Raw genomic sequence first — 12,364 nt, 5'->3', positions numbered from 1 at the left:
CTTTGTGACGGACACTAATACAGTACCTAGTCTTCTTTTATATAGATCATTTTTTCTTGTTAAGTTTAAATTGCTTGAAGAACAAAAAAATTAAAAAAAACACTTGTTTGGGATAAAAATAAATAAACTATCACTCACTGCCAGCCCTCCCCTATCATAGATTTTTTAATGTAATGACATGTCAACAAAACTTAGTAAAACAAAACTATTCAATCAATAACAAACATGGAAAACATGAGCATCAGTCAAAAACATTTTTATCAACCCATTGGCTTTCATTGACAGCAACCGACATTGTCACAAAAATGTAATTAAGCAACCCAAGTGAACGTCATTTTGCCTCCCCCAAAAAGTACTAAATTCCAAAAAAAGACAAATCCACAACATATTTCTGTAAAGAAAATACTCCCCACTGGGGTAAGTGCAATATCAAGTGAAATATTTGATGCCTGTTCAAATAGATATTTATGATATATTTTCCAATTTCCCCATTGACCATAGCCATTTCAGCTATGCCACTCATTTAAAGGCAGGCCCTCCATCTCCCTGTTAGCCTCCCCCGCTGTAAGGCTCTCCTCCTCGGTCCTCCTGGCTTCTTTCGAGAGCCTCTCGAACCTTTTGAGAAACACGATGACAGCGGCCAGGAGCGCCACTTGCACCAGCACGAAGGCAAAGAGAAAGCCCTGTGAAGTCAAGGCCAGGTCACAGTACCAATAGTGGCAGGAGTCCAGCACCTCCTCCTCCGTCAGATACTCCACCAGCCTCCCCCGGAGGCGCGGGGGGGAGCTGCAGTTGACGTGGAGTCGACCGGGAAAGCTCCCGGCCGCCTGACGTCTCAGCCAGCTCCGCAGGTAGAGGACACCGCAGTCGCACGCCCACGGGTTGCCGTGCAGGGAGACCTGGCGCAACTCCGGGAGGTGATCCAGGAGACCGTTGGGGAGGGTGGTCAGACGGTTGTTGTCCAGGCGCAGGTCGGTGGCGTGAGCGGGGAAGACGGCGGGGAGCTGCGCCGAGGTGAGAGACCTGCCGCTGCAGTCCACCTGATTGCCTTGACAGCTGCAGCGTTGGGGGCAAGCCAATGAGCTCTGAGCTCCGAAGATGAGGAGCAGACACAGAAGAAGAAGCCCCCTCATCCTCAACACAGACTGCAGGGAGAAAACAGCTCCATGTGCCATTTATGTGACAATTTCAACATATATTAACAACAATTGCAACATTTACAGCCGTATCTCAAAATCTGGGGTGGGGAACTTTTGACCTATCAGGGTTCCTCCAAACGCTGAAGTAAATTTGTAGCAAAAATGATGAAATCAGCCGGCGAGCCTCCTTTGGTTAAGGAAAGATTATTAATAGTTGGATCTTTAACGCAAGCATTAAATTGATTGAAACTCTCCTGCAGGTCAAATGCACCACATTGATCCATTTTTGTTTGCGTAAATAATTAAGAAAAGCCACTTACCGTGGATGGTGTGCGTCGTCGCCAGTCTAGGAGCGTTGCTCACGTCAACTCGGCGCCGAGTGAGAAGCCGCCGGCTGGGCCTGGCTGATAAAGCGTCCAACAGGATGTGCACCGCACACTATCTCGCCTTTATTTTTACGTCCTAATAAGCTGCCGGTCATTTTTTTATGACCAGAACAGGTTCCCCAACTTCCCCTTAAGATGAGAAAAAGTCTAACCTAAAACAAAACGCTCAATTTTTCCAAGATGCAGACATTATTGCTCCATTGTGTCAGAAATAAAGGAAGAATGTCAGCTACAGATAAAAGTTGCATGCCAGCCGGAAATGACAGACAACTAACTTCATTGATAGAATAAGGAGAAATATGTTTATTATTTGTCATGATGGACAGAAGGAAGATGCAGTTTTGTTCGTACTCATTCACACACTGCTCTTCCTCATGACAAAATTCACAATAGGGAAAAAAAAACATTATCCACTATTTGCTCCGTTACTAACGCAAAAAAACACAAAAAGTTTTGATTATTACATGCATTCAAAGTTCACATTTGACGTGTGGCATTAAGTGCAGTTCGAAAACAGCCAACCAATGACTATAAAAGCTGCTCCATCATCCTAAACTGATATAAATAATGCATTCTTATGATCACCATGTTCATTTAAATAAATGGAAAGCCATTGTGCAAAAGGGATATTGTGAACACTACAAGTGACTTAATGACAAGCGTCGCTCCCTCATACACTGAATTAAAAAAAACAAAAATAAAAAGCACCATTCCACTTATAAATGACGTACCCTGATTAAGTTAGGCCTTTTTTTTAATGTGGTTCAACCACAGCTGGGGGTTTTGTGAGGGGGGCGGGGCTTGGACAAAGCGGGCAACCAGGCGGGCGAGCTGTTTATTAAAAAAAAAAAAAAAAAAAAAAAGCGACTGACCTTGAATGTAGGAACCAAAAAAAAAATCGTATTTGACTTGGCCGCTAGTCTTTGTCGTGCATCTGCTGCTGCATTTTAGTCAGCATCTCTTGCATCCGCTTGAGCTGTTCACATTAAAAAGAAGTTGTTAGCATAGTAAATGTATACAAATGTGGACTTCCTATGTGTGGCTCCAGTTTTTTTTACCTAGATCCACAATGTCTTGTGTGTCTTCCGATCATAGTGGCATTAGTTTGTGGAACAATGATCTTACCTCCTCATCTTTCATTTTGATCAGCTTTTCAGTCTCCACATCCGGGGTGGACAGCGGGAGGATCGGAATGGGGCTCTCCATGCGGGTGTCCTGTGCCAGTTTACTGGAAAAGAGGAATTATTGGTGAACTAGCACAATCCGGACTCAACTCCTCAACATTAGTGCTTGCCTACTTTCTGCCACATACAGTATTTGTCAATAATGAAATACTCTTTCAAACTAATGACTTAATTGAGTTGACTTTTACAATATATTTGGCATAATCACATTATTGCAGGTCCGTATTAATGTTAGCTATTTTTCTAAGCAAGAGAAGCTAGCTGCTGCTACTGTTGATCAAAAAGGACTAACATACTTCCTCTATGTAAGTATCCAATCAAAGGCATAGCAGGATTGCATGAGAAATAGAGAGGCATTCAATAGAGGCTGACTATTTTATAAAATGAGCCATTCTGTTGGATGACACCTAGCATGATACACCTATAGTGGACCTGTTAGAAAATAAAAAGGCAGCCTACCTTGTCATCTCCTGTATGCACTGCGCTCTGTAGTTCTCATAGTGGACGTCGCATGTGACATCTTTGAGATCGTGCATGTGCGAGCGGATCAACATGTTCCTCAGCTTGACAAAGTCACAGTGGGATTGGTTTTCCACTGCGCAGAATAAATACATCCCACAAAAATGAAGTGAACAATTCTAAGGAGAGAAAAAGTATAATGATGTATTATATATAAAATCCACCTTCAACAATTCCCCAGGGGTACAGTCGCCCTCGTACTCGTTGACCTCGAGCTTCCACCACCGTGTTACTGCCAATCACAGCAAATGGGGTGCACTCCTGTACACATGTATACAAACAGATTTATTTCTATGGAGAACATGTCAAGTTAAATACATTTGTTTTTAAATATGGTATTAATTCAGCAATGATCTCCTCAATTGTCACCTGAATTTCTGCACGAGCCGGATTTTATTATTAAAGTCGAAATTCACATCCAAATAATTTGTTATTGATGGAGATTTGGGCGGCCCGGAAAGCTGGGATTGGCTCCAGCACCCCCCGCGACCCTAATGAGCACTTTAAGGCAACAAATTGAAACTTGTAAAACATAAATGACATGACCAACACTCACCTTCAGCTCTTTGTCAAGTTGCTTGAACTCCTCGTCCTCATCCGAGTCGCATTCGGGGAATTGGTAGACTTTGATGCCAAACTTGTCGATTTCCTCTCGTATCTGCCCTCGAGCGCACGCATTCCAATCAGTATTAGCGTCAAGGCCGCCGTACCGTGAGCTTTGTGTGTTGACACTCACTCGATCCTTCAGCTTCTTGATTTCGCTAGGCGTCAGGCAGTCGGCTTTGGCGATGAGCGGGATGATGTTCACCTTTTCGTGCAGAGCTTTCATGAATTCAACATCCACGGGACGCAACCTGGGCCAACACGTGCATTGCGGAGTGGAAATGTTAACACTGGGTCTACATACGGACATGGTACAATGTTATAGAGTGTATTTTTTGGAAGAATAAGTAAATAATAATAATTAAAAAAAAAAAAAAACAGAACATTTCTCATTTTCTGAACCGCTCTATCTGAAATCGGATTGGACAAAAGAAAGGGAACTTGAATTTGGCGTGAAATCATTGTCCTCACCCGTGTCCGAATGGGGGGATGAAGTAAAGGCAGCAGTGGACCCGGTTGTCCTGGATATTCTTCCGATTGAGGCCGCTCTCGTCTCGGAAGTACTGCTCGAACTGCTGATCGATGTAGTCCGTGATGGGCTTCCAGCTACACGTAAACGCGTCAACACGCTTGAGCGAGCCGGAGGGAAACTAGGCGAGGGCATCCCCAGGAGCTCACCACTCATTGTTGTTGACGGCGTCCCCGAAGCCCGGCGTGTCCACGATGGTGAGCTTCAGCTTGACTCCTTTCTCCTCGATGTCCACCGTATGTTTGATGATCTCCACCGTCTGGTTGATGCGCTCTGAGGGAAAAAAAAGCCGACGTCCATCGCCGTCAATGGGGATCCAGTCATTTCAAATCCACGTGGGTTTCACGCTATATCGCAATATGAGCGTTTAATAGCAAACGCAGGCGAGAGGGTGGAGCCTCCTCCGAGAAAAGTACAAGTTCTATAAATAGCCATTTTTAGCCGCACATCCATCAAAGCAGTCGGCAGTGGAAATGGAGCCGATCATTATGAAACTTACCCTCGGCGTTCAGAAGCTTTCTGTCTTTGTAGAGGTCTGTGAGGAACAAGCTGTTGACCAGAGTGGACTTGCCCATGCCCGATTCGCCTGATGGGTCAACGACAACAACAACAAAAATGAGCAGGCTTTGACTACCAAGACAGTAAATACAGGCATTAAAATGATTTGACTTTGTCCTGCCACAATACACTTTTTTGTCTGGAGACATTCTGACCTATTAAACACGAGACATTTTATAGGTGGGTTTTAGTACCCGACTTGTCTGAAACCCTTGAATACCCTTCTCTGTTAAAGTCAGCATAGAAACTTATTTCATTATAAATCAGGCTTTGGATTGTAGTTGCTAATGTCATTAAAAATAATAAGTCCTATTTTTTTCAGTTGTTACACTGTATAAATGTCATATATAGATTAAACACAAGAAAATAATTTCCATAAAGCAATAATAAATATTAACTTTGATTGAAATTAACATGGTAAATTAGTTTAGATTTTCATTATTTGCTAAATAAGTCATGAAATAAATGTTATCACCGTGTGAAAAAATGTTGTAATTTAACAAGCAAATGTGTCATGTTATTTTGGAGCACATCATTCCACGAATGTTTCAAGGATGTTAAAGATTGAACTCATTGACTGCCGTTGCGGTCTAAATATGATAGATTACACATATGTACATAACACATAGTAGTAGTAGTAGTAGGTGGGAAAATCAGAAATACTCCCATTTGATTGATTAAAATATTACTGGGATTGTCTTTTCACTATATTAAACTTTGTTTCAGCTGGGATGAAAACAACCCAAACCTTGTCATTTCTTTTTAATTTGATTTTAATCACCAAAATGTCACTAGAAAGGGCCCATTAATCATGACTCTATTTCAACTTTTATACTACATTACCAGTGTATCAAATTAAATGTCCACTCTCCAACATTTCTAGCCTCTTAACTACAAATTAAAGAACCATGTAGGTTGTCAAATTATAAAATCCGATTTTTTTTTAAATTTTAGTTGCATTATTTAGTGTAAAGTGGAAAGAAACGCTGGAAAGTAAATCGGGATATAAAAAACTGGAACTGACCTGCTACCATGAGCGTGAAATCAAATCCTTTCTTCACCGACTTCCTGTGCACTTGGTTGGGCAGAGTGGCAAATCCCACATACTGCTTCTCCTGGGAAACACAAATCAACAAACGACTTAACTCATTGACGTCTAACGGCGTCAGTGGCACTGAAACGTGATCTCGTGAAAATGTACTAAAAATGCTATAAATACACACTAACCAGAAAAAAATCTCAACAACTTTACCAAATCTCCTTAGGAAGCCTTCCATTTTATTATTTTTTTACCTTCTGTCTAGCCGTTCTCACTCGTGGGCACAGGAGTCTTTCCACTAGTTTCTCCTGCAGCATGATGGCATCCATGCTCTGAGCACGGCCAATCTGCCGGCCGACGTGTCCCAAAAAAAAATCAGAGAAAATGGACCACCCTCTTTGGGTTTCTCCACTGCGCTCCCTACGTCTGCTTCCCCTTGTTCAGACAGGTACGCAGGAATTTGCATCGGAGCGAGGAAAACGCAAGGCCAGAGTTGCCAATTTGTGGGCGGAAACCAGGGAAAGGCATCAAAGAGGTTCATTCATTTGACGTCCCTCCCCCCCTTTTTTTTAAGACACACTAAACTTTGCTGAGCTCAGGCTGAAAAGAGGAAAAAGCCAGGGAACCTGTCTATGCAGGAAGAGAAGTAAAGGGGCCCTGCTAGCAATAACAAAGATCTCCTCATGCTGCAAGTATGAGCCTGTGAGGGAAGTCAACTTGTTCATCCACATGCTCGCCGATGCCACATTTTTAAGCGGCGCCCCAGTCGGTTCAGTCCCGCTGACAGACTGGAACGTTATCGTTGGGCTGGAGGGGTTGTAATACTATGGTTGGGTTTTTAAAATGTATTGTAAAGAGGTAAATCAGCGATGGCAATGCAGGGCAATAGGTAAAATAAGGGAAAAAAAAAACAACTAAGACAGCTCAATTCAAAATAGTGAAATTCTACACTGGCGTCTTGTTAGGTTTTGACCCCTGAGTGAATGGTGGAGAACTGGATTGCAGAGGAACTGATTAAGTGACCACCTAGTGGTAAAGTGGAGAAGTGACGGACAATGTCGGAACTTAAGGTTCTTGTGCGGGCCAGATTTGAGGACATTTTTTAGATCAAAACTGGGTAGTGGGCCCAAGCTTGTTACTACATGCCAACAATAATGACACTAATCAATACCCTAATAGTGTTAAACAAATATATAAATGTATGTATATATTATTATTTTTAAAACAAGCATGTAACATGATGTGAGAGCATGACAAAAAAGATCAGTTTTTGATTCAGAATCCCCTGCCCAAAAAATGTCAACCAAATTTATGTTCTAGGGTAACTCTTTCAAAAGGATTTTTTTAGCCAAATCAACCATCTACAAAATGAAATATGGTGACTTCCAAAGATCCAAATTTCCAATCTATGGATTTAGGAGGAGGGTTTTGCGGCAGTGGAGCCGGCAGGCAATTGCTTCCAGATGCCAAAGTTCCGCGTAGGCATGGGTGTGTCCGCCCGCCCCGCGTATGATGTGGGGAGCGTCTATAAAGTCCAAAAACTGATCTTTTTTTCTCTTTCCCCATCAAGCGGAAGCCACGCCCTATCAGGGTGGGAAGTTCACTTAGCTTTGCAGTACCGCTTACTGCCTTCAGAGGGAGAAACTCGAAAATACATTGCCATTATAGCGAGCTCGGCACGGTTTACAAGACTGCCGGCCAGAAATGGTACTGCAACCAGGATGAAATTAAACGCATTCTCCTCTCCTGTGGGTTGCCAGAAAAGCACGTTTCGATGGATAATCAAGCCAACCTTGCGCAGAGGCTAAAAACTACACACAAACGTGAGCAATGAACACGTGGATATGGCGCATGCGTAATCTACAACTTGTCTATTACATACAATAATAATAATTGAGTACATGTCTTCAAGCGAAAATGTTTCAAATTGCAACGGAGTTACATTGGAGCACAATTATTTATTTTAGTGAGGCAGATTAATACACAAGAGAAGTTTGAAAAACAATCAAAATAGGTGATTTACACGTACGTGATATTGTTATGCCATAAGGAGAACTATGCAACACTTTTCCTCAACAACATCAGCACGCCGGCAAACAATTGATTTAGTAATGCATCGGCAAAAGAGATTTATTAATATATATTATCCATTAATTTTAATGAGCGACTAACCCACGTACATCTTAAACAAAGATAGCTTTACACTGTGCTCATATTCCAAACGTCAGTTTCCAATACAAGAAAGTATTCTAGGAGAACTCACTTTGACGTTTGCGTTGTCTCCATACATCGAAGGCCTCTCTGATATATATTCTTGTTTTGCTTCTGAATTCGACATGTCTCATTAGACATTGAGATTTTTGTTCTCTTAAGAACGCCTCTAATTTTGGCTGTGAAAGTGTCTACAACCTTCGTTGTGGCAACCTGGACAAAGACAAAGAACTAATCTCGTAATTGGCTGACGTTTGTCGTCAACACAGAATCATAACCAAAACATCTTTTCGGGGCAAAAAGGGAACATTTCGGCTTCGATATTGATAAACGTGTCCGAAATATTAGCCAAAAAGAACATACATTTCTTTGCCTATTGAAATAACAGCTCGCTTTTATTAAGGGATAATTAAAATTCTCTATTAAACGAATGCCTCGTTGATTGACAGGCGACCCCAACAGGATGGCGTCAACAAGCGGAAGTCATGCAACAATAAAAGCCAGCAGTCAACGCCGGTTTTCAAAATACGAAAATCCTTTCAGATGGGCCAAGTCTAGCTCTGAGAGAAAATACAAAACTTTCACAGAAAGGCGACGTGTTGGTTAAACAGCAGGAGACGTTTGTGAGCCATTCAAAACCAAAAAGTACAAGTGACAAAAGAGTTGTCTGAATGCTCGTTTCAGAGGTTGCCAAATTCGAGAGGAAACACAAATAAAGAAATAAAACTGTCTTATAAAGTCAATCTTTCAAATTTTCCTGCAACGTTTGTTTTTAATCCATAAAAGTATGAATATAACAATTGTGAATATCAATTTCCTTTTTACTAACTATCACAGCACATACTCTGTGACTTAGACTGGCAGTGAATGAGTTAAACTAATGATCCAGTTGAGTGGAATTGAAGTTGCAGATCAGACATTTCCACAAAGCCGTAATCTCAATCTTAGCAAGCGGAGCGAATGTTTTGGTCACTTTAGATTTGAGTTAAATGTGGGTCAGCCTGCAGCCAACTCGTCTGAGCTTTTTTAGAGCAGTCGCCACAGAAAAAGGGACAAGCGTTGGGAGACTTGACTCCGCTGTGTTCTGTTCCCTTAACACACATTAGTGTCAAATAGAAATGGACGTCTATGGACGTCTATGGCCGTCAATGGCGCTTGAATGTAATCATCCACTGAGCTTCGGATGTTGTCCTCGAGATAATTTTTGCCTTTCAAATGGAATGAATCAAAATTACACTTTAGACACTTTAGATGACAAAAACCGTCTAGATAATAATAATAACAACAGAATTTACTCAGTATGCCCAAAAAGAAGTAGAATAAAGATAGTAATCTCTTCAAAAGAGAATTGGAGCACTTGGAAAGTAGAACATTCACTTCAAACAGCGAGTTTATGGCCCACGCAAAGAGCCAAAACCACAGAAAAGTCATCCATTTTGTTGCCTGGCAACATTTGACCACCTCACATTGGCGGTGATGGCAACATCCATGAAATCCTCGCACTTGCACTTTGGACGCTATCCAACAACAGCCCAGTTGGTTTACACAGACAACGTGATACTGTGAGATGACAAAATGTCCTCTCAACTACAAATACAGTTGGATTTAATGATTGGCGCCATCGTACTAATCCTCCTTTTCCAGAACGTGTGAGCCCATAATAAAAATGTATTGTGGATTAACTGGATTTGGTCCAAGTGTGAATTTCTGTGATAGCAAATCTGTCTGGTTCACTTATCCGCCAGGAAAGGGGCACCCGGGGGTCATCATTCTAACACTACCCGACGAATAACAGGATGCCAACTAACACCTGGTATCCAAAGATTTTGGCACCTTTCAACATGAAGCAAAAAAACGTCACTTAAAAAAACAACTGTTACTTAAAAAAAAAGCATGCAAATGCAAATGAAGATTTGAACCCAGAACCTGAAACACGAACCATGCCAAATGACATTTTGCATAATAGTAGATTTTGTGTCGCATCTCAAATCCCTCCAGTCATGTGACTAATGCATATTGAGGAAGTGACCTAAATGTGAGGGGCAAACAGACAATCTGCTATAGCTCGGATTGTTAATACGCCAATGTGCAACATCTGCTAACTTAAGGTGGTTTACGAGCAAATCGGAATCATCACCTCTGTGGCCGCCCTTGACGGCATGAGACGTCCAATCCATTTTGACGGGGAGGGCCAGGAGCATAGGTTAGCTACTTGTAAAAATGGGGGGGGGGGGGGGGGGGGGATAATCATGCCACGTTTTCTGAACATATCAGGTATGTTATAGAATGACTGATCAAAAAAATTAAAAATAGAAAATGTCTGATTAAAAAATATATAAAAAGCCTGATAAAAAAATTAATTAGAAAATGCATGATTTAAAAAGGCTGATAAATTTTTTTTGAAAATGCCTAATTAAAAAAGCCTGATAAAAAAAATTTGAAAATGCCTAATTAAAAAAGGTAAACTAGAAAATTCCTGATTAAAAAAATGTCTGAATCCGCGACCATGAGTGAGATCATGGCTTGGCGCCCTGAACCTCTTGTGGATTTTGTTATGTTCCTTTATCGTTCCTGTCGAGACTATTTATGTTATGTTTGGCCTTTGTGACCAGATTTGAGTCTAATTCTAGTTATTGCTTGACTTTATCAAGTGCTGTCAAAGAGTCCAAGGTTAAGCAGATTTGTGTAAATTGCCACAGTCAGACTGGCATTTAAGAGTTAATAGCACTGTGTCCTCACATCACCCTTTTCAGCCGCCTCATAATCTCATCATCATTTGTAGATTTAGCTACGTGATTATGTTCATTGTTAGGATAATAAGCAAAAGTGCAGTCGGCTCGCCAAGATTTGGTCAAAGTAAGCATGCTGTTAAATGAATGCACTGGACGTGTGCAAAAAATGTCCTATTTTTAAGTAATATCCAACACCATTCAATTGTAATATGACATTAAATGCAATGTGAAAGCAGAAAGCATCGCCAAATTGGTGACCTTTGACCTCACCACATTACAAACATCCTGCAAATTTTGTAACTAACCCCTTTTTAATCCCCTTCATTTTTCAACTTACCTTCGACACAAAGATACATACTTGAAAAATTCAAAGTTAAACAATTTAAAAAAAAATAACGAAATATGAATATAGGTCACAAATGAATCCAATTCCTATATAAAGGAAACAAGATTTTGCTTCCGAATTGTGAACACTCACATAAACCCCAATTGGGTGAATGTATGCGGTCTGCACCAATCACAACCAAGTACCACTACAATACACCATCATTGAAACCCCATAATTACCCTGTGGTTGTTTTGACTTGACCCAATAGTATCATAATTGAATTCCCTATCCTCCCTCGCTCAAAATCACAGTGTCTTCTTATGCACGCATGGTCAAAGATGAAACACTTATCACATGCAAAATGGGGGAGAAAGCACCCGGGGGTGGGGGTCCGAGGTCAAGGGAACCCTGTAGGCTATCTAGTGTGGCAGCTGTGTGGCGTTTCTATTGGAAGTGGAAACAAAAAGCAAGTAGAAGGGGGGAAAACAGCTGATGTGTGAAGGGGGAGAAGATGATGTGATTGATGCTGTTCCATTTCTAAAGAGGCAATCTAGCAAATCCTTTCATTCCCAATACATTTCGAAGAAAAATCCTGCGCAATAATGGAATTGAAATGTCATTTGGCTCATAAATGATGCATCTTACCTCGGCGCTATCCTCTTTGGGCCGTGGCAGTCAGACGCCCAGGATTGGAGGATGGGGGAGGAGGAGGAGGAGGAAGAGCAGGTGCGAGGATGCAAAGCGACACACAGAAAAAAAATAAAATCACACACACAATAAAGGCATTGGTCTCCGTTGCAAAAGGGACACGAAGCATCAAATCGGGCTTACCCGTTTTAACCGGAATCCGGCTTTTGTATCGGATGTTGGCCGTCATGTCGACCGCTGGACAAGATGCGGCTGCCGCACACACGGACGCTCCAAGGCGAGGGAGAGCGAGGGAGGGAGCGAGAAGGATCCCGCCTCAGCCAATCGGCTACACAGAGCTGCCTACCACAGGAAGTCAAGTGACAGGAATTATGCAGCAGCTGAAAGACAAAATAAAAACGCCACTTGTATTTGACATATTTTAAAACCAAGTCTCAAGCATGCACATTTGCTTAAAAAATGGTGAAAAAATACTATAAGCCTCTTTT

The 12,364-nt window shown here is 41.6% G+C and overlaps 2 protein-coding genes across 5 annotated transcripts; both read right to left on the bottom strand.

Annotated features, from left to right (window-relative positions):
- Positions 1–240: 240 nt before the first annotated feature.
- Positions 241–1,676, bottom strand: gp1bb (glycoprotein Ib platelet subunit beta). Its single transcript, XM_077714434.1, has 2 exons — positions 1,460–1,676; positions 241–1,145 (listed from the first exon to the last, which is right to left on the bottom strand). Exon 2 carries the CDS (start codon positions 1,131–1,133, stop codon positions 507–509), a length of 627 nt encoding a protein of 208 aa, XP_077570560.1. The 5' UTR covers positions 1,134–1,145; positions 1,460–1,676; the 3' UTR covers positions 241–506.
- A 132-nt stretch (positions 1,677–1,808) lies between these two features.
- septin5a (septin 5a) lies at positions 1,809–12,209 on the bottom strand. 4 transcript variants are annotated; one of them, XM_077714431.1, is made up of 12 exons: positions 12,060–12,209; positions 11,874–11,887; positions 5,943–6,033; positions 4,860–4,946; positions 4,510–4,633; positions 4,303–4,437; positions 3,965–4,082; positions 3,785–3,886; positions 3,393–3,489; positions 3,169–3,304; positions 2,651–2,753; positions 1,809–2,501 (listed from the first exon to the last, which is right to left on the bottom strand). In XM_077714431.1, the coding sequence occupies exons 1-12, from the start codon at positions 12,103–12,105 to the stop codon at positions 2,442–2,444; spliced, it is 1,113 nt and encodes a 370-aa protein (XP_077570557.1). In that variant the 5' UTR covers positions 12,106–12,209; the 3' UTR covers positions 1,809–2,441. The 4 variants fall into 4 exon arrangements, with proteins under 4 accessions (XP_077570557.1, XP_077570555.1, XP_077570556.1 ...); XM_077714429.1 differs by lacking the exons at positions 11,874–11,887; positions 12,060–12,209 and adding an exon at positions 8,221–8,935; XM_077714430.1 differs by lacking the exons at positions 11,874–11,887; positions 12,060–12,209 and adding an exon at positions 6,212–7,848.
- Between the last annotated feature and the right edge of the window lie 155 nt (positions 12,210–12,364).

This window comes from Stigmatopora nigra, chromosome 4 (assembly GCF_051989575.1).
Source record: "Stigmatopora nigra isolate UIUO_SnigA chromosome 4, RoL_Snig_1.1, whole genome shotgun sequence".
NCBI lineage: Eukaryota > Metazoa > Chordata > Actinopteri > Syngnathiformes > Syngnathidae > Stigmatopora > Stigmatopora nigra.
This window is presented reverse-complemented; position numbering and strand designations above follow the sequence as displayed.